Genomic DNA, 18,819 nt, shown 5'->3' on the forward strand with positions numbered 1-18,819 from the left:
AGCCTAACTGTTTAAGCTTTAACCTGACTCCTTCAGTTGCTGTAACAGAACCAGGCACAATTTAAAAGAACTTCAGCCGGTCTTAAGGGACAGATATAGGGAGAGCTTGGGCATTTGGATCTGTGTCACTCCCAGGTGGCAGATCCGTTGGGGCACTTCTCAGCCTCCCCCAGGCTGCCCGCTGCGAAGGAATCACAGATTCTAGCAGCTAAAATCTGAAGTGTAATAAGCTCTCCCTGTACACTTATTGGGCACCTGTCAGCCTCCTCCAAGTTGCCTGCTGCAAGGGACCCCGATCTCAGCAGTTAAAGTCTCGGGTGTAGAGCACATACACACTGCCCTGACCGTCAGCTGACACCGGGAGAACCATATGGTCACCTGCCTGCCTGGTGCAAAGGTTGCGGATCTCTTGAGGCATCTAGATAGACTTATGTGTAGTGCTGGGGAGGAGCCGGTGGTCGTGGTACATGTAGGTACCAATGACATAGGGAAGGGTAGGAGAGATGTCCTGGAGGCCAAATTTAGGCTGCTAGGAAAGAGACTGAAATCCAGGACCTCTATGGTGGCATTCTCGGGAATGCTTCCAGTTCCACGCACAGGGCCAGGTAGGCAGGCAGAGCTTCAGAGTCTCAATGCGTGGATGAGACGATGGTGTAGGGAAGAGGGGTTTGGATTTATTAGGAACTGAGGACACTTTTGGGAGGAGGAGGAGCCTATACAGGAAGGATGGGCTCCACCTAAACCAGGGTGGAACCAGACTGCTGGCACTAAACATTAAAAAGGCCGTAGAGCAGTTTTTAAACTAAGAGATGGGAGAAAGCCAATTGGTGCGGAGATGCACGTAAATCGGAGGGAGACTTCTCTTAGCGGAGAATCCATTGATAGAGATTCTCTAAGCTGTAGTCAGAAAAAGACGAGGGGAGAGGGCAAACCATGGGCCAGAGCAGACAAACAACCGCATACAAAGGAATCCAATGCATCAGGGAAGGGCAGACAATAAGCAGTGGCAAATTTTTAAAGTGCTTGTACACAAATACTAGGAGTCTGACTAATAAGATGGGTGAACTAGAGCACCTCGTATTAAAGGAGGAGATTGACATAATAGGCATCACTGAAACCTGGTGGAATGAGGAAAATCTGTGGGACACAATCATACCGGGATATAAAATATATCGAAAGGATAGAGCAGGCCGGGTGGGTGGCGGAGTGGCACTGTATGTGAAAGATAATGTAGAATCAAATGAAATAAAAATATTAAGTGAATCAACATGTTCAATAGAATCGCTATGGATAGTAATTCCATGCTCCAATAATAAGAAATTAGCAGTAGGGATATATTACCAACCACCTGACCAGCGATACTGACATTGAAATGCTTAGGGAGATTAGAGAGGCTACCAAAATAAAGAACTCTATAATAATGGGGGATTTTAATTACCCCCATATTGACTGGATACGTGTCACCTCAGGAAGAGAAGCGGAGATAAAATTTCTCAATGGCTTAAATGACTGCTTCTTGGATCAGCTGGTGCAGGAACCCACAAGGGGAGAGGCAATTCTCGATTTAGTCCTGAGTGGAGCGCAGGATCAGGTCCAGGATATAACCGTTACAGGACTGCTTGGGAATAGTATAATATAATAACATTCAACATTCCTGTGGTGGGAAGAATAGCTCAGCAGTCCAGCACCCTGGCATTTAATTTCAAAAAGGGGAATTACACAAAAATGAGGAGGTTAGTTAAACAGAAATTAAAAGGCACAGTGACTAGAGCCAAATCCCTGAAAGCTGCATGGAAACTTTTTAAAGATACCATAATAGAGGCCCACCTTAAATGTATACCCCAAATTAAAAAACATAGCAAGAGACCTAAAAAAGAGTCACCATGGCTTAACCACCATGTAAAAGAAGCAGTGAGGGACAAAAAGGTATCTTTTAAGAAGTGGAAGTCCAATCCTAGTGAGATCAATAGAAAGGAACATAAACACTGTCAAATCAAGTGTAAAAATGTAATAAGAAAAGCAAAAAAAGATTTTGAGGAACAGCTAGCCAAAAACTCAAAAAGAAATAACAAAATGTTTTTTAAGTACATTAGAAACAGGAAGCCTGCTAAAAAACCCGTGGGTCCCCTAGATGATCGAGCTATAAAAGGAGCAATCAAGGACGATAAAGCCATTGCGGAGAAACTAAATGATTTCTTTGCTTCAGTCTTCATGGCTGAGGATGTTGGGGAGATTCCTGAATCTGCACCGTCCTTTGTGGGTGATGAATCTGAGGAACTGTCCCGGATTGAAGTGTCATTAGAGGAGGTTTTGGAACAAATAGAAAACTTAATATTAACAAATCTCCGGGACCGGATGGCATTCATCCAAGGGCATTCATCCAAGGGACAGAATGGCATTCATGCAGCAGACCAGCAGACCAGGGAGATGGGGAGCAAAGCCTCGGAGGACGCCGGCAGCGGGACAGCCGTGGCGTGTCTGGGCTGTCCCGCTGCCCACGTGTTCCGCGGATTTGCTCAGCGTCTTTCTGGTCTGTTGGGGGGGACTCCTCCCCCAGCAGACCAGGGAGACGCGGAGCAGCTTTTCTCGCCCTGGAGGACGCGGGCGGCGGGACCGCGGCGCATCTGGGCGTCCCGCCACTCCCAACCTCCGGGGCAAGAAAAACCCCATTCGTAACTGCGGATCCGACTTAAGTCAGATCCGCGTAACTCGGGGACTGACTGTACTTGGATTTTCAGAAAGCCTTTGACAAGGTCCCTCACCAAAGGCTCTTGTGTAATTTACGTGGCCATGGGATAAGACTGAAGGTCCTTTCTTGGATTGAGAACTGGTTAAAAGACAGGAAACAAAGGGTAGGAATAAATGGTAAATTTTCAGATTGGAGAAGGGTAACTAGTGGTGTCCTCCAAGGGTCAGTCCTGGGACCAATCCTTTTCAACTTATTCATAAATGATCTGGAGAAAGGGGTAAGCAGTGACGTAGTAAAGTTTGCAGATGATACAAAACTGTTTAGGATAGTCAAGACAGAAGCAGACTGTGAGGGACTCCAAGAAGATCTCACCAAACTGAGTGATTGGGCAACAAAATGGCAAATGAAATTTAATGTGGATAAGTGTAAAGTAATGCACATCGGGAAAAATAACCCTAACTATACGTACAGTATGATGGGGGCTAATTTGGCTATGACAAATCAGGAAAGAGATCTTGGAGTTATCGTGGACAGTTCTCTGAAAACTTCCACGCAGTGTGCAGCAGCGGTCAAAAAGGCAAATAGGATGCTAGGAATTATTAGGAAAGGGATAGAAAATAAGACCCAGAATATCTTACTGCCCCTGTATAAAACTATGGTACGCCCACATCTTGAATACTGTGTACAGATGTGGTCTCCTCACCTCAAAAAAGATATTTTGGCCTTGGAAAGGGTTCAGAAAAGGGCAACTAAAATGATTAGTTGTTTGGAACGGGTCCCATATGAGGACAGGTTAAAGCGACTGGGACTTTTCAGTTTAGAAAAGAGGAGACTGAGGGGGGATGTGATAGAGGTATATAAAATCATGAGTGGTGTGGAGAGGGCTGATAAAGAAAAATTATTTATTAGTTCCCTAAATAGAAGAACTAGAGGACACCAAATGAAATTAATGAGGAGCAGGTTTAAAACTAATAAAAGAAAGTTCTTCACACAGCGTGTAGTCAACCTGTGGAACTCCTTGCCAGAGGAGGCTGTGGAGGCTAGGACTATAATAGAGTTTAAAGAGAAGCTGGATAAATTCATGGAGGTTAGGTCCCTAAAAGGCTATTAGCCAGGGGATAAAATGGTGTCCTTGGCCTCTGTTTGTCAGAGGCTGGAGAGGGATGGCAGGAGACAAATCGCTTGATCATTGTCTTCGGTCCACCCTCTCTGGGGCACCTGGTGCTGGCCACTGTCGGCAGACAGGATACTGGGCTAGATGGACCTTTGGTCTGACTCAGTATGGCCTATTTGGGAAGGTCTCCAGTTGGGGGGCTGTAAGAAGCCCCGAATTTGAGCAATTCGCCCTGAGCGGATGCCCTCAGCTGTGCCCAGACCCGGCCCGGTCCATCACAAATGTCTCTGAGGAATATAATGTGTACGTCTGTATGGGGGCGTATACATCCCTAATGTTCGCAAGGTCGTGGAGGAGTCTTTCCCCGAATGTAAGACCTCATCAGTTTTGTCTGCAAATAATTTTTGCTTCCCAAAGAGAAGGTCCTCCACCTTTCCCTGGAGGTCCAGATATGAGCCACGATGACCTGCGCATAGTAATCGCTGTGGCTGTGGTGCGGGCAGCTGTGTCAGCTACGTCCACGGCAATCTGGAGACCGGCCCTTGTGGATGTATACTCCTCCTGTACGATGGACTTTAACAGTGGTCTCTTAGACTCTGGAAGATGTTGCATGAGCTCAGTAAGCTTCACATAATTGTTGAAATTATGGTTGGAGAGAAGAGTGGCATAGTTGGAAATACGAAGTAATAATGTTGCGGAGGAGTACACCTTCCTGCCAAAAACATCCAGCTTCTTACTGAACTTACTGGAGGGCATGTTCCTGTAGCGCGGTGTTCTGGATCTTTGTTGTGCTGCATCCACAACAATGGAACTCAGTTGTGGGTGATTAGACAGAAATTCCAGGCCCTTTGATAGAACAAAATACTTCTAATCAGAATGCTTACTCGGTGGAGCCGAAGCTGGGGTCTGCCAAATTTCTTCTGCTGCCTCCATAATGGCTTTGTTGATAGGGAGCACTGTTCTTGCTCGGTGTTGAGTGTGCAAGTTTTTAAGTAGACGAGATTGCTTGCCTTGTGTTTCTGCCAGCTGAACCTCCTGGGACTCCGCAACTCGCTTGAATAAATCTTGGAATTGCCTGAGATCGTCAGGCAGTGACCCATACCCCGGTATTATCGCATCATCAGGCGAAGAGGAAGAAAGATCAGTGGGGGAAGCATTAGGCTGCAGATCCTTCACCTCTGACAGCTGACCCTCTTCAGGGTTCAAATGGTGTGATTGCTGTGCAGGGCTCTGAGGTGGCGTAGAAGGTAGATGACACTCCAGGGGGAGAGGGAATGCTGTCTATATGATCGATGGCAGCATAGGGACCATCTATGGGGATATGACCTGTGATGGTGATGGTCATGGTCTGCATAATAATGTCTAGAATAGCAGTCATAGTAATGAACTGACTGGGTGGGCAAGGACTGCCTAGAGGAGACTACTCTCCTATTCCCTCTGTAGTACCTCAAGCAAGGAGACAACGTCGGTGAATGCAGAAAATTGAGAGATGGAGATGGTGAAGGTGAAGGCGATAGTCGTCTCTCATAATATCTGTTATCCTTACGTCTCGCTGTGCAGTATGGGGATTTTCGTTAGGGAGAATAGGACCGTGGCTTCTCATGTGTGGTACTGGGAAGCTCAGTGCCGGTGGTGATGGAGGCGGTGGCGGAGAAAGAGTTGGTGATGGAGAAGGTGAAATGTGACATGAGATAGTCTTTGTCGTAGCCTTCCTCGGAATCAGGGCAGCGCCGTTGCCCCTTGGTGCTGTTTGACGCATTAGCAGCTCCATAGTCAGTGCTGGCGGTGCCGACATTGTTGGTGTCAACTTCTGTGCAGGTGCGCCGGTCATCACTGCTTCCAGTGCCGACCAAGCCCTGGGTGCCATCGGTGCCTTTGATGTTGGTGCCAAGGTCAGTGCCTTTGAATCCAGTACCAAGGTCGGTGCCTTAGTTGTTGGTGCTGAGGTCGGTACCTTTTTGTTTTGAGGCCGTGGCCGCCTTTAGACCACTAGAGGTGGTGCTGAACGTTCCCGTTTTGTCTCCCACACTAACTCTACTGACCGGAGTGGCTGGTAACGAGCATGTTGGGGATGCCCTTATCTTTTTTGTTGGAGCTGCCCCTGCGGAGGACGCTCTGCACTTTTGGGGCACTACTGTTTCCTTCGGTGATAACGTATCAGCGGATTGAAGCACCTTGTCGAATAATATCACTCTCAGGCACATCTCCCTGTCTCCCTGTCTTGAACAGTGTGCGCATTTTGGGGGCACGTGGGCTTCACCCAAACAATGTATGTACGATGAGTGCCCATCTGAGGCTAGCATGGCCTAATGGCAGTGGCCGCATTTTAAAAACTCTGGTAATCCATGCATTCTCGCTGCGGCCTTAGTCTGCGAAGCGAGTGTGACAGGAAATTTTTTTTTTAACTTTAACAAACTATAAGAACTATGACTACGACTAACAATAACTAATTAATGATAAAACTCTAACTAAATACTTTAACTATTTCTGACAGACTGAGGAGAGTAGCAGAGCTCCATCTACGACCCAGGACATTTGAGAGGAACTGGCAGGAGCCAGACCACACGCAGCAGGCAAAGGGCGCGAACGGCGCGAGACGCTGACCACGCATGTGCAGTCTGGCTGACTACGGCTGTTGAAAATCTCTGATCTGTGGCACTGATCAGAGTGGGAGAGTGGGATGTTTGTGAGTTAATGGTATTAGAGGTGATAATTGGGGAAGCTATCTCATCCCACTCTCCCCACCTCTAATATCATCAATTCACAGACACTTACCTTCCTTCCTTCCCCTCCCCCCTCTGCATCCCCCTCCTGTTCTGAAATGTGATTTGTCCTTTTCATATGTGTTCATTTTTTTTTAATTGTATCCTTTGGTATATATGGTTGTGACTATTTTCTTCCACTATTTGATCTGAGGAAGTGGGTCTGGCCCACGAAAGCTCATCATCTAATAAACCATCTTGTTAGTCTTTAAAGTGCTACATTGTCCTGCATTTTGCTTCAGCTACCCCAGACTAACACGGCTACATTTCTATCACTATTCTAACCAGGATAGTGATAGTGACTGAAATGCTAAAGGAGATGAGAGAAGCTATAAAAATAAAAACCTCAATAATACTGAGGGATTTCACTATCCCCATATTGACTGGCTAAACATCACTTCAGGACAGGGTGCAGAAATAAAGTTTCTTGGCTCCTTAAATGACTGCTTCTTGGAGCAGCTGGTTCTATAATCCATGAAAAGAGAGGCAATTCTTCATTTAGTCTGAAGTAGAGCACAGTATCTGGTCCAAGATATGAATATAACTGGACCCTTAGAAATAGCGACATTAGTATAATTAAATTTAACATCCCTGTGACGGAAAAACCACCACAACAGTTCAACACTGTGGCATTTAATTTCAGAAAGGAACTACACACACGAGTTTAGTTAAAACAGAAATTAAAAGGTACAGTGCCAGAAGTGAAATCACTGCAAGCTGAATGGAAACTTTTTAAAGATACCATAATAGAAGCTCACCTTAAATGCATACCCCAAATTAAAACATTTTAAGAGAACCAAAGAAGTACCACTGTGGCTTAACCAAATAAAAGAAGCAATGAGAGATCAAAAGGCATGGTTTAAAAAAGTGGATGTTAAATCTTAGTGAGGAAAATATAAAGGAGCATAACTCTGTCAAATGAAGTGTAAAAATATAATTAGGAAGGCCAAAAACAAATTTGAAGAACAACTACCTAAAATCTCAAAAAGTAATAGCAATTATTTTTAAGAAGCAGGAAGCTGCTAAACAAGCAGTGGGGCCACTGGCCGCCTGAGATGCTAAAGGAGCCCTCAAGGACGATAAAGTCATTGTGGAGAAACTAAATGAATTCTTTGCTTCAGTCATAGAATCATAGGACTGGAAGGGACCTCGAGAGGTCATCGAGTCCAGCCCCCCGCCCTCAAGGCAGGACTAAGCTCCGCCTACACCATCCCTGATAGATGTCTATCTAACCTGTTCTTAAATATCTCCAGAGAGGGAGATTCCACCACCTCCCTTGGCAATTTATTCCAATATTTGACCACCCTGACAGTTAGGAATTTTTTCCTAATGTCCAATCTAAACCTCGCTTGCTGCACTTTACGCCCATTACTCCTTGTCCTGTCCTCAGAAACCAAGAGTCTTCACAGCTGTGGATGTGAGGGAGATTCCCAAACTTGAGCCATTCATTTGAGGTGACAAATCTGAGGAACTTTCCCAGACTGATGTTTCATTAGAGGAGGTTTTAGAACAGAGTTTAGCTTTGTGTCATTTTATTGTTGATTTCTGTATTAACAAAACCAAACCCGAGAGGCATTTTGGTCTCTACACAGGTGAGGAGTGATTGATGGCAGGCTGGAAGCTGTACCAGTTGACAAGTATTGGATAATTTTCATCATCCCCTCCTTTTCCTGCACTCTGTTTATCACTGCATCACCCCTCCTCTGCCCCCTTCTTCCTCTCTCATGGCTTACCTTGTACTGTACACACTTCTACTTGGTGCACCACCCCAGTGTCATTCTCCTTCTCCGCTGGCCACTCATACACATACAGGTTAGTGTGAGATGAACCAGCATCTAGCACAATCCCGTACTGTGGACAAAACAAACCAGTCATCTCTAGACCAACATACATGACATTGAATAGTATAGTCAATGGAGGCGGACAAATGGGAAAATAACCTCTTCACTTCCTAGGGGCACTAGAGAGTGTAGCTGCAGCAGAGCTGGGGCTAGCCCATTGGGAGCCCTAAGCAGGAACATTCCCCTTCCAATTGCCTAAAACAGGCAATTTCTCAGAATAAAATATGAACAGGGTGGCCCCCTTGAGTTGCTCAGAGCCCTAAGCAATCGCTTAGGCCAAGCGTGGGGGTATCAGTCAGTGTACAAATGTGTTTTTTCAGTGGGTTATTCAGCTTTTGTGCAGACAGCTGGTTAGCAGACTTCAAGACTACAAGCCATTCATTTGACACTTTCATGTTACTCATAAAGAAAGACCACAGGCATGGTTCAGAAACACAGGCACTCAGCCAGGTTTATTGCCAAGACACAGTCCAAGCACCCTAGTTCAGTGGTTAGCAGTACACTAACACGAGTGCCCTATGGAAGAAATAGCTCAGTCAGCACCAAGAATTTCTGCTGTCCCCTTAGATGAACAAAGTATTAAGGCAAAGTACCCCAACCCAAAATAAACAACTAGAATATGCCATGTTATGTGTTTCACGATATTTGTTACCTCCCCCTGTTCCTGATATCTTGGACAAAACTTCTCTCTTCATTATTCTGTTAAACCATCCTCTCTTGTAAGACATGGAGATATAGCTAAAAAGACTTGGACTTTACAGCTTAGAAAAGAGGAGACTAAGGGGCGATATGACAAAGGTCTATAAAATTGTGACTGGTGTAGAGAAAGTTAATTAGGAAAAGTTATTTACTTGCTCCCATAACGTAAGAACTAAGGGTCACCAAATGAAACTAATAGGTAGCAAGTTTAAAACAAACAGAAGGAAGTTCTTCTTCTTGCAGCGCACGGTTGGCCAGTGGAACTCCTTGCCAGAGGAGGTTGAGAAGATTAGGACTTTAACAGGGTTCAAAAAAGGACTAGATACATTCATGGAGGATAGGTCCATCACTTCCTCTGGGCATCTGGCCACTACTGGAAGACAGGAAACTGAACTAGACGTACCTTTGGTTTGACCCAGTATGACCATTCTTATGTATCAGCTACAAATGTTGCCACCTCACTTGTTTACCCCATTCTCCAGATCATTTATGAATATGTTTAATAGGATTGGTCCCAGTACGGACCTTGGGGAACTGAAAACTGACCAGTTATTCCTACTCTTTGCTTCCTGTCTTTTAACCATTTACCAATCCATGAGAGGATCTTCCCTCTTATCCCATGACAGCTTACTTTGCTTAAAAGCCTTTGGTGAGGGACCTTATCAAAGGCTTTCTGGAAATCTGAGTACACTATGTCCCCCAGATCCCCCCTTTGTCCACATGCTTGTTGACTTCCTCAAAGTATTTTAGTAGATACCTTAATATTCTTTGGGAGAGGCTTGTTCTGAGTCACTGCCATCGCGACTAATGCAATTGCCGCTGAAGCAAAGAGGAACCCCAAGATGAGCAGGGATTTCCTAGGACAGCATGTCCTTGGTTTGGTACCTGTGACTGGAAAAAAAAGAGGACATTAAGAACCTGCCAAACACTCGGTGTAACAGCCACAACTATTGCAGTGGATGGGACAGTCAGCACCGTTCCTTCTTTCTGCTGCAGCATGGGGTGTCTGACTAGTCTGCCCATGGAGAGGCCATGACAAGATCTAGAGCAGTGTTTCTTAAACGTGTTAAGATCGAGGAACACCAAATAATACATTTTTTTTATGAGGAACACCAAAGATTTTGGTCGGGGGAGACGTTATTGAGGAAAAAAAAGGTTGCCTGCCCCTTTAAGGGTGGCCATTTTGAATTCTGTTCTCCGCGGAAACACTGCCAACTGCCTCAAGAAACACTGATCTAGAGCCTACAAAGGAGACTATTACTGCAAAGCCACATTAACCGAATGTGGATTACAACAAAATGCATGGGCAGCAGCAAGCCAAGGGAGCACCTTCAAACATGTTCTGCCCACCAGAACAGGGGCAGATATAGGGCAGGGCAAGAGGGGCGGCCGCCCTGGGCCCCGTGCTTCAAGAAGCCCCGTGCATGCGCCATGGCGCCACCGCACATGCGCCGTGTCAAAGGGGGGGCCCGGCAAAATTGTGCTGCCCTGGGCCCCGCAAAATCGTCATCTGCCCCTGCACCAGAAATTACATATAAGTGTGTGTTAATGTAACACTACACACATAGATGGGCAATACAAACATTCTAGTTCCCCTGGCTTGAGCTCACTGTACAGACTGGGGTCTCAACCCCCCTTCCACATGCAGCCTTTTCCAAAGAGTGAAATTATTTATGGAGATCCTGCTTCCAGTTGCATTACCCTTTACCTCAGCCCCAGGCTGGCTCCAGCCACTTTCACCCCTCCCTCACCCTCAGCCCCAACCCAGCTCCAGCCACCTCACCTCTTCCCAGCTCCATTCTGGCTCCTGTCACCTTCCCCACATTCCAGTCTCACCTGCCCCACACCCACATCCCATCTCCAGCTACCTTCCCCCTATCCCGTGCTCCATCCCTCATTGTCATCTTGCCCCCTCACACTCAAGTTACTTCACCCCCACCTAATCCCATCTCCAGTCGCCTTCCCTCTCCACCCCATCTCCCAGTCTGGATCCAATCATTATTCCCCTGCCCCGATCCTGGGTCCAGTCATCTCCCCCATTCCCATTCCCATGATTGTGTCCAGTCACTTTCCCCTACCTCATGCTCTCCCACCTTATTTCCTTTGAGGTGGACACTGAGCACCATTAAATCAAAGTGAGCTCCTTTCTGCAGATTCACCTGGGCCCATCTCCTCCCACTTCCAGTATCTCACGGAAGAGTATCCTGGCTCTGCACCAGACCATGGTTGAGTTGGTCCTGCTGGTGGCTTGTGACTGGTGGCTGGTGTCACAGAGCAGGTGATAGGCCTGTTAACCCTCCTCTTAGGGGTGGGACAGCCCTTGTGGAGGTAGAAGCTGCTGGGCTTTCCTCAGTAGCTGCTTCTCCATTGTAAGGCAACACCTTGTTGCCAAGTGCTCTGCTGACCGAGTCTGAGCTGCCCTGGAACAATCTGTTCACATAAACTCTTTAAGACTGTGCTGAACCCTGCCAACACCGCTCAGCCATGCACCCACTGCTGTTGAGATGACTGAGGCACTGGGGCTTCCTTATAGCATACAGCCCATCTGGGCACCCTAAGAATACAGGCCGGTGTGAACTGCTGACCCACGGCCACTCAGCAACCCCACAATGCTGGAAATTTGGCCTTTTCTTCCTCCTGCACTGCCAGCATAAGTGAAACAGCATCATACATGGACACAGCTGGTACATTACCCTGTTCTGGACCCACTGTTAGAATCCAATCCAGTTGGATAGGCATCCAGCACTCCATCCCCAACCCAGAAATCAGAGCCCAGCCCACATTGTACAGGCATCCCTGCCTTTGCTTCTAATTTTGGTCTCTGTGTGTTTGCAGAAGATTCTGCTGGCCCTCTCAGCAGTAGTCCAGCTGTTGGATCAGGTCCAGAACAAACAGGATCCAATGGTTTCTCTGGCTCCAAGTTAATTATCAGCAATAATGACGCTGGCAAGGTTGATGAGTGATTCTATCACAAGGACTTCACTGCTCTCAAATAAATGAGCCAGAACCAAGAACTGGCCAGGGAAAGCAGGATTGTCCCTCTCAGCTTATAGGCCAAGAACTTAGAGCAGATAAGAAAGCCCCATCAAATATCAAGTACAAATACCTGAAATCACTGATCAGCAGGGGCTCTTGCTGCAACTGTGGTCTCCCTGCCCCGCGCAGACACATTCCCACTAAACAGCCATGGAAAGTCTAAAACACACCATGCCTAAAGCAAACCAGAAAACTAGGCGTGAAAAAGGCATCTTGCATTTGATACAGTGCGACAGGGGATACATGACCCCCACCGATGCAGGTAGGGTTAAAACCTTGTGAGCGGAGGAAGTCCCACCCCTCACCCAGACTAGGCATGTTCCAAAGGCTGGGGCAGCATAAAAGTCAGCAGAGCAGCTCACTCTGGGCTGGCCACTGAAGGAGAAGAACCTTCAACCGGCATTCCAGGGCTTCACCAGCCAGTGACCCAAACAGTAGAAGCCAGAGACCCAGGAGACTACTGCCACACAGCCCAGGGCAACTCCAGGGAGAGGCAGCAGATGCGGAACCAGAAGACCCAGCCACTACATGGGATACCATCCCACCAGCACCAGTAGGAAGTGACCCAGGGACGGTGCAGGAGCGCTCTCTCCCACCCAGATAAACTCGGCATATTTTGGCCAGATTCCCCCCCAAGAGAGTGGCAGACCGCTCTACTGCTCACAGGGCCCTGGGTCAGGACACAGTGGAGTAGGGTGGGCTCGAGTCCCCCTACCAGGGTGACTGGCCCCAACCCTCAATTTATAGACTCTGGCTGCTGGGCCGTACAGCCCTGAGCTAAAGGGCTACCCCATATTGACTGTGGTCACTAGACTGAGTTTGCTCTGAACCAAGGACTACCCCTTATGGACCCTGGCTGTCAGGCCGTACCTCCCTGAATGAAGGGCTACCCTATTACTTTAGCCATTGGGCTGCACTACCCTAGAGCGAGGGTTTGTTTTCAGGGACTAAGGGAGATTGCTGAAGGGGCAATGTCCACACCTCTGATTATCCTCCTCCAAGGGACGGGATGTCCATACCACATACAGAAACAGTGCACTCGAAGGACACTTGATCACACAGTGGAATAATCAGAAATGTAAGTATGATTAATAATGCACCAACTCAGCTCAGTCATATACACACAGGTCCTACCATTGCTGAATGGAAAATGTACACAGCTGCTGGAGAACAGTTCTTGAAGTGACATTACATTCTATAATCCTCTAATACAAGGAGCATCAAAGAATATGGGGAGACTTTGTATAAATTATATAAACTTTAAATGGGACCTTTCAGCAGCTAGCAGAGTGTTAATTGAGAAACTGCAAGTTGAGCAAGCATAACTGCAAAACTGGCCAAGATATACCACAAAGGAGCCCATGAAAAGCAACTTGCAGTGAAAAGTTGCTATCTGGAGCAAACCAGCTGAAGGTAATCTCAAGATAGTTCTACGGGTTGAATTTCTCTAGTCTGGAATCCTTGGGACTGACCGGTGTCAAATTAGGGAGTTTGCTGAACCATAGGAAGTCAATATTGTCTAAAAGCATTACCAATACTTCTGCTGCTTGCTGGGCTCTTAGAACATATTTTCGGGTAAATTAGAGGTAAATAACAGCCCAGAACACTGAGAAACAGGACTGGTGGCTGGAAACAAACTTTATGGGACTAGGGGAAACTTGGCCACACCCACTGAGGCAGATGACACACTCTCAGGTAGTAGAACCAGAGTTTCTGCAACACATTCATGTAGACCAGGCATGTCCAAAGTCCGGCCCGGGGGCCAATTGCGGCCCGTGTTCCAGTTTAATACGGCCCCACAGGTAATTTGGCAATATCTATCTTTTATGGCCCCCAACGAATCCATATGTATTGAGATGAATACATTGTAAAATCTCAGTTAATGTCAGTTGGTCTAAATCAGTTATAAATATATTTGGACACAATATGTATACTTGGTGTTATGTTCCTGTTCATATTTTTTTAACTTAAAAGTTGACAGACAACCTTTATTACCAATAATATGTAATGTACTTTACAATGTTCCTGACATATATTTCAGCTTCCTGGATTTTTTTTCATCTGGCCTTCAGATATGAAAGGCAGAGTGATTTAACACCTGTTTAGATTTGTCATCCATGTGACGAAATGAAAAGTATGCTGTTTGCAATAAACTTTGCATAAAATAGTTAATTTGCATTTAATTTTAATGGTTCAAAGAATGTCAGGCAAAATGGTCGGCCCTCACGCATGTTCACTTCATCAAATCTGGCCCTCTTTGAAAAAAGTTTGGGCACCCCTGATGTAGACTCTGACTCCTGACAACTTCCATTGCAAATAGCTCTCTCTGTTCATAGTAATCTCAGCAATTTCCGATGGCTGTGGACAGGGCCATCCTTAGGATTTATGGTGCCCTACGTGAGATTATTAAACTGGTGCCCCTATGCCTAGGTTTGTTGAGCAAAAAACAAAAACAAAACAACAACAAAAAGGAACCCACCAATACATTAAAATCACAATCCTTCACCAAGACCACACCCCTTTGGGGCCCCATCCTCTCTGTTCCCCTCCTCTCCTCACCTGCTATCCCCAGCCATTATACTCTCTCACTGGGCTGAGCCGGAGGTGCAGGCTCTGGGGTGGGAACGAGGGATTTGGGTGTGGGAAATGGTGAGAAGTGCAAGCTCTGGGAGGGAATTTGGGTGCAGGAGAAGGGGATGCTGGCTCGGGGACGGGGTTGCAGGCTGGAGAGTGTTGAGGTCAGGTGGAGGGTTTGGGTGCTGAGAGCAAGCCACAGGCTTGTGGCTGTGAGGGTGCAGGAGTTTGGGCTGGGGTGTATGAGGGGCTCAGGGGCAGGGAGGCTGGGAGTATGATGGGCTCAGGACACACATTTACCATGTGTGGATGGTGCAGGACTGTTGTGGCAGAAGGCTGAGGATGTGGGGATGCAGGAGTCTGGGGATGTAAGAGGCTCAGGACAGGGGGTTCCAGTGTATGATAGACTCAGATTTGGGGTCAGGTGGTGCAGGAGTGTTATGATGCTGCAGTGAGATAGAGATTTGGCCCTAATTGGGGGTATATTGGCCAGGCTTCATTTTTAAATAAAATATGTCAAACTCAAATGGTTTCAACATTGTCTTTATATATGAGAGGGGCAGGGAACCTGTTTTGAGTCAGGGGTCACTGACCCACAGAAAAGTCAGTTGGGGCCACACAAGTGAGATGAAAAAAAGAATACCAAAAACCCCAAGCCTCACTAATGCGGTCCCAAGGATGCTGGCACAGTTGGCAGGGTGCTGGGTCCAGGGACAGGGTGGTGCTGGGTGGCAGGGAGCTAGGTTCGGGGACAGGGTAGTGCTGGGTGCTATGGTGGGTGGCAGGGTGCTGGGGACAGGGTGGCACTGGATTCTGGTGACAGTGTTGGTAGGGGCAGGGTACTTGTGGGGGGTCTGGGCAGGGGAAAGGGACAGCTGGGGCCAGTACCTGGCAATCCTGCAGCATCTCTGGGAAGTGTGCGACTGTACTCCCCCTCCCCAGACAGCTGGCGTGCGAGCTGCCTGCGCAGCAGGGACTGTTGCACCCCAGCAACTTACCTCCGCGATGCCGTCCTGCGGGGTGGTGGGAGGGCACAGGGAGTCCCGGGAAAGCGAAGCTCTGTCCCCCTGGGAGGAGTCGTCAGCACAGCATAGTCTCTCTTGTAAGCCCAGTAATCTCTTCCAGCTCCCTCCTGAGTTCTGCACCCACTACCTCCTGCTCCCCCACCTCCCTACCCTGAGCCCCCCTCATCAGACCCTGTGCCCTGAATTGACCCCTCCTGCCCTCATTCTATCACCCTCTGCCCTGAGCTGCCCCCACAAATCTTCCAGCCCCCTCCCCATCTTGTGCTTAAAAGAAGCACCCAGGATCTTTTTCAGAGGGATAAGGCAACACGCCACATTTATTGAACATACATAGATTAATCAATATTTATCATATGCATAGGACACCTCACACTCATGCATTCTCTCTCTCTCTCTCTCTCTCTCTCACACACACACACACGCACACTCCGTCTTGTTGTTACCAAAAGTTACTCCCCCTAACTGCACTGGCCAGGTGAGTGAGATAGGGGAGGGGTGGAGCCAGGCTTCTGTGGACAAGAGGAAAACCCGGGGTCCCTCTGCAAGACATCTCCTATTTATCCCCCTCATGCAGCCAATTAGTCATCACCTGGCCTTTCCTAATGCTGCTTCAGAGAGAGTTCTTCCAAGGGCAGCACTTGCTGCTTGACTCCCAAGGTCTCTGCATGTCCAGTCCTCTTAATGAGCTCACTGTGCAGGTATTGTCTTGGGCAGCGGTCCCCAAAGTGGTGCCCGTGGGCACCATGGCACCCACCGGGCTATTTATGTGCGCCCGCCAAACAATCTGGGCCGGCCCCGCCCCCGGGTGCGTGGCACATGCACGATGCTGGCCCCAGGCTCGGCTCAGAGCCCCTCTCACACTCCCAATCTCTTAGTCCAAGACCTCAACCCTGTGCCCCTGCCTGGTGAAAGGGAGGGAAAATGGGGGGGGGGGGGAGAAGGAGGGAGGGCAGAGTGAGCAGGGGCAGGGCCTCAGAGAAGGGGCACGAAGGAGGCAGATCAAGGGTATTTGGATTTGAGGTAGATCTTACATTGCACTTAAATTCAAAAAGTGATCTTGTGCTTAAAAAGGTTGGAGACTGCTAGTCTAAGGCATCTTCCACTCAAGGCATAGTGTACTGGTCAACCACAGTACAGCTGTTTAGGGTGCAGCAGTTGATACACATCCGAATTTTCCCATTCTTTTTATGGACTACCACAATGGGTGAGGCGTATGGGCTGCGGGATTTGGAAATGATGCCATTTGCAGCCAGCTCCTGAAGATGATGTCGCCCATCTTCCATCTCTGAGAGTGCAATTTTTCTAGATCTCACCCTGAAAGTTTGAGGGTCATGTACGTGCGGCATGATGTTGTGCTCAACTCCTTTTGCACATCCCACTCCCAGCTGCAGACCCTGCTTACACAGTTTACATGAATCCAGTGTCTGCAAGAAACAAGCCTGTTTCTCAGTCAGAACCCGACGATGGGTTACCTGTGGCTCAGGAGGCTGCACACCCACCATGGCTCTAAGTCAGGGAAATGGAGTGCAGCAATTCAGCCTCGCCATATGCTCACTATAAACTTAAAAAACAACAAAAAGACTGGTAGTGCTTTAAAGACTAACAAAACATGTAGATGGTATCATGAGCTTCCGTGGGCTGGGCACGGTCTGACTGAGAAACAGACTGTGCCCACAAAAGCTCATGATACCATCTACATGTTTTGTTAGTCTTTAAAGCGCTGCCAGACTTTTTCTTGTTTTTTAAGTGTATCCTGTACAGACTAACTCGGCTACCGCTCTGAAGCATATGCTCACTGTCAGACCGTATGCTATACCCCTGCTATTGCTATCCTGTGACTGCTGCAACCATTTTACTGAGCACATACTTGGGCAACCACTGTCCCTGGACCCTTCTGTTGCATTCAAGGCTGTAATTGGGGCCTGGGTCTGGGACAGAATCATAGAACCATAGAGCTGGAAGAGACCTCAGAAGGTCAAGTCCAGCTCCCTGCCCTAGGCAGGACCAATCCCAACTAAATCAACCCAGCCAGGGCTTTGTCAAGCCGAGACTTAAACACCTCTAGGGATGGAGCCTCCACTACTTCCCTAGGTAACCCATTCTAGTGCTTCATCACCCTCCTAGGGAAAGAGTTTTTCCTAATATCCAACCTGAACCTCTCCCACTGCAACTTGAGCCCATTGCTCCTTTTTCTGCCGTCCGTCAGAAAGATTAATGTTAGGCGGCTTTTCTCTCTTTTCTTTTGTAAGTGGGGCAGGATCCCACATGTCCCAAGGCAAAATTAACAGCACTGTCTGATTCTCCAGGAACTATGAACTACTGCTGCTCACCTAGGCAGATACTGGCGCTCTGTTATTAACTGCTGTGGAGGTCAGGGTGTAAGGATCATGGTGTCCACGTACATCATCGGAGACTTGAGTAGAGAGGCTGCAGCAATCCTGCAAGCCCAAGGATGCTTGTAAATGCAAAAGCCAAGAGGCCCCATTTCCTGAAATGAAGGAACAATCAACACACAGGCTCTCCCTCCCACGCCCCTTTAGCAGATCGTGCAGCCTAGAAGTGGCATACTGGGGCTTTTGTGCTCAGCATGGAATCCCACGTTTTGTGTGTACTGGCAGCAAGGAGACAGTTTGTTTCTGATGAAGTGATGTCATAGAGGTTACAGACAGGACTTCCCTGTGACCCAGCCAGGACATTCTGACAATCTCTCCATTCACAGCATCAGCACCAACCACATTCCTTCCATCTGGACACTTTCCCACTAAATCAGGCTCAGACCATTAGAGAGCAGCCTGGAAAGCCCTTCCCAGCTTGTCTACATGGAGTAAAAGGGACCGCAGATACACTGACCTCCTTCCCAGCCCCATGCAAAGCCTGAGTAAATGGACTGTGCACAAGAAATCTATTAGGTACCAGGGAAAAATAACTCTTTCCACCATTCAGCACTGAGCAGCTGCTCACCTGGCCTGTCATAGTATGCCATGGAGCCCTTTTGCATCCCTTACATGAAGAGAGAAGGGATGTGTGTCTGGCCAGTGCTCTGTATCCCCTCACTGGTCACTAAACCTTTCCTGTGTGG

At 47.8% G+C, this 18,819-nt stretch overlaps 1 protein-coding gene across 5 annotated transcripts in view; it reads right to left on the minus strand.

Annotated features, from left to right (window-relative positions):
- The window catches only part of ENTPD1 (ectonucleoside triphosphate diphosphohydrolase 1), a 79,733-nt gene that overhangs the window by 35,495 nt on the left and 25,419 nt on the right, over positions 1 to 18,819 (minus strand). The window contains exons 1-4 of one of the 5 annotated variants that reach the window (XM_025182982.3): positions 18,071 to 18,658; positions 12,212 to 12,316; positions 9,863 to 9,996; positions 8,299 to 8,416 (exon numbers count right to left, since the gene is read on the minus strand). The exons of 1 other annotated variant lie outside the window; for it this stretch is intronic. In XM_025182982.3, coding sequence (XP_025038767.1) covers positions 8,299 to 8,416; positions 9,863 to 9,904 — 160 coding nt within the window. In that variant the 5' untranslated portion in view covers positions 9,905 to 9,996; positions 12,212 to 12,316; positions 18,071 to 18,658. Of the gene's footprint in view, positions 1 to 8,298; positions 8,417 to 9,862; positions 9,997 to 11,198; positions 11,309 to 12,211; positions 12,317 to 18,070; positions 18,659 to 18,819 lie in introns of those variants that run through there. 3 more of the 5 variants (XM_075934438.2, XM_025182985.3, XM_006119855.5) reach the window with 3 other exon arrangements.

Source organism: Pelodiscus sinensis, chromosome 8 (genome assembly GCF_052426305.1).
Source record: "Pelodiscus sinensis isolate ZL-2025 chromosome 8, ASM5242630v1, whole genome shotgun sequence".
Lineage (NCBI taxonomy): Eukaryota > Metazoa > Chordata > Testudines > Trionychidae > Pelodiscus > Pelodiscus sinensis.